Source organism: Perkinsus marinus (genome assembly GCF_000006405.1).
Source record: "Perkinsus marinus ATCC 50983 genomic scaffold scf_1104296931960, whole genome shotgun sequence".
NCBI lineage: Eukaryota > Perkinsozoa > Perkinsida > Perkinsidae > Perkinsus > Perkinsus marinus.
This window is the reverse complement of record NW_003215578.1, coordinates 1-932: the sequence shown is the minus strand read 5'-3', so window position 1 is coordinate 932 and position 932 is coordinate 1. Positions and strand designations below refer to the sequence as shown.

The 932-nt window shown below is 46.4% G+C and overlaps 1 protein-coding gene across 1 annotated transcript; it reads right to left on the bottom strand.

Moving 5' to 3' along the window:
- Positions 1-612: 612 nt before the first annotated feature.
- On the bottom strand, positions 613-837 carry Pmar_PMAR009878 (hypothetical protein; the record flags this gene model as incomplete). Its single annotated transcript, XM_002785749.1, has 1 exon — positions 613-837. A coding segment is annotated over one exon (225 nt), but the record flags the coding sequence as incomplete, so codon positions are not given.
- Between the last annotated feature and the right edge of the window lie 95 nt (positions 838-932).

Below are 932 nucleotides of genomic sequence, written 5' to 3'. Positions count from 1 at the left end.
ACCTCAATATATACTCGAGTTATTATATAGGGGATAACGCGGACTAGGCTCACAGCCATACCAGCATGCTTGCAGAAACAATGCCACTGAACTTTATTGACCAACCTCAACAAATATAAAGAAATAGAAAACGTGATAATGAACATAAATGTACTCTGCACAAGGCCTCGACATAGCACGGTAGTCCTCTGGATGCTGATCAAGATTCGGACGTAGCCTCATGGACAAAATTCCGATCACAGACTTCCTCAGGAGTGAAGAAGAGAGTTATGACGCAATCGGATTCTCGATATACACGAAGAACTGCCCTCCCGGTAATACTTCTGTTGTTCTCAAGCGAGGCTGATGAAGACGAACGAGTAATGTTACTCGCAAAAGCAGATTACAACGGACGAATCGAGCTCTGATGTAGTTGTCTAGAACCTCTACCGAGTTCATGGGATGCTACACTACAACTTCAAGCTTGTTTTGACTTCTTCATTGTGCTCCCGATGATACCACCGTGTAAGCCTCAGGCAACCAACCCAATTAATTACGACTAACACAATGGGTTCCGCAAGTAACGATGGAAATCGACTTAGCAAGTTTGCCAGGTGAATATCTCGTTTACGTTTAGAAAGATCCAAGATCATCATCACCGAAAACGAACTCATCATCAGACTCGTCATCATCGAGGAAGAGTCCCTTAGCCTTCAGGAACTCAAAGGCCTGGCCGATGATCTCATCCTTCATCTTGATGGGGAACTGACCCTCCTTGGGGATGAGAGTCATCTCAACTAGCTCGGCAGTGGCTTCAGGGGCAACCTCAAAACCAAGACTCTTGATCGATGCCTCAACCTGAACAGAATTTGATCGACCTACTACTCTCTAACGCATCGGGGACTTACCCAGTCCTTGGCCGAGACGGTCTCGGTCTTTGCGGCAGGGATGCG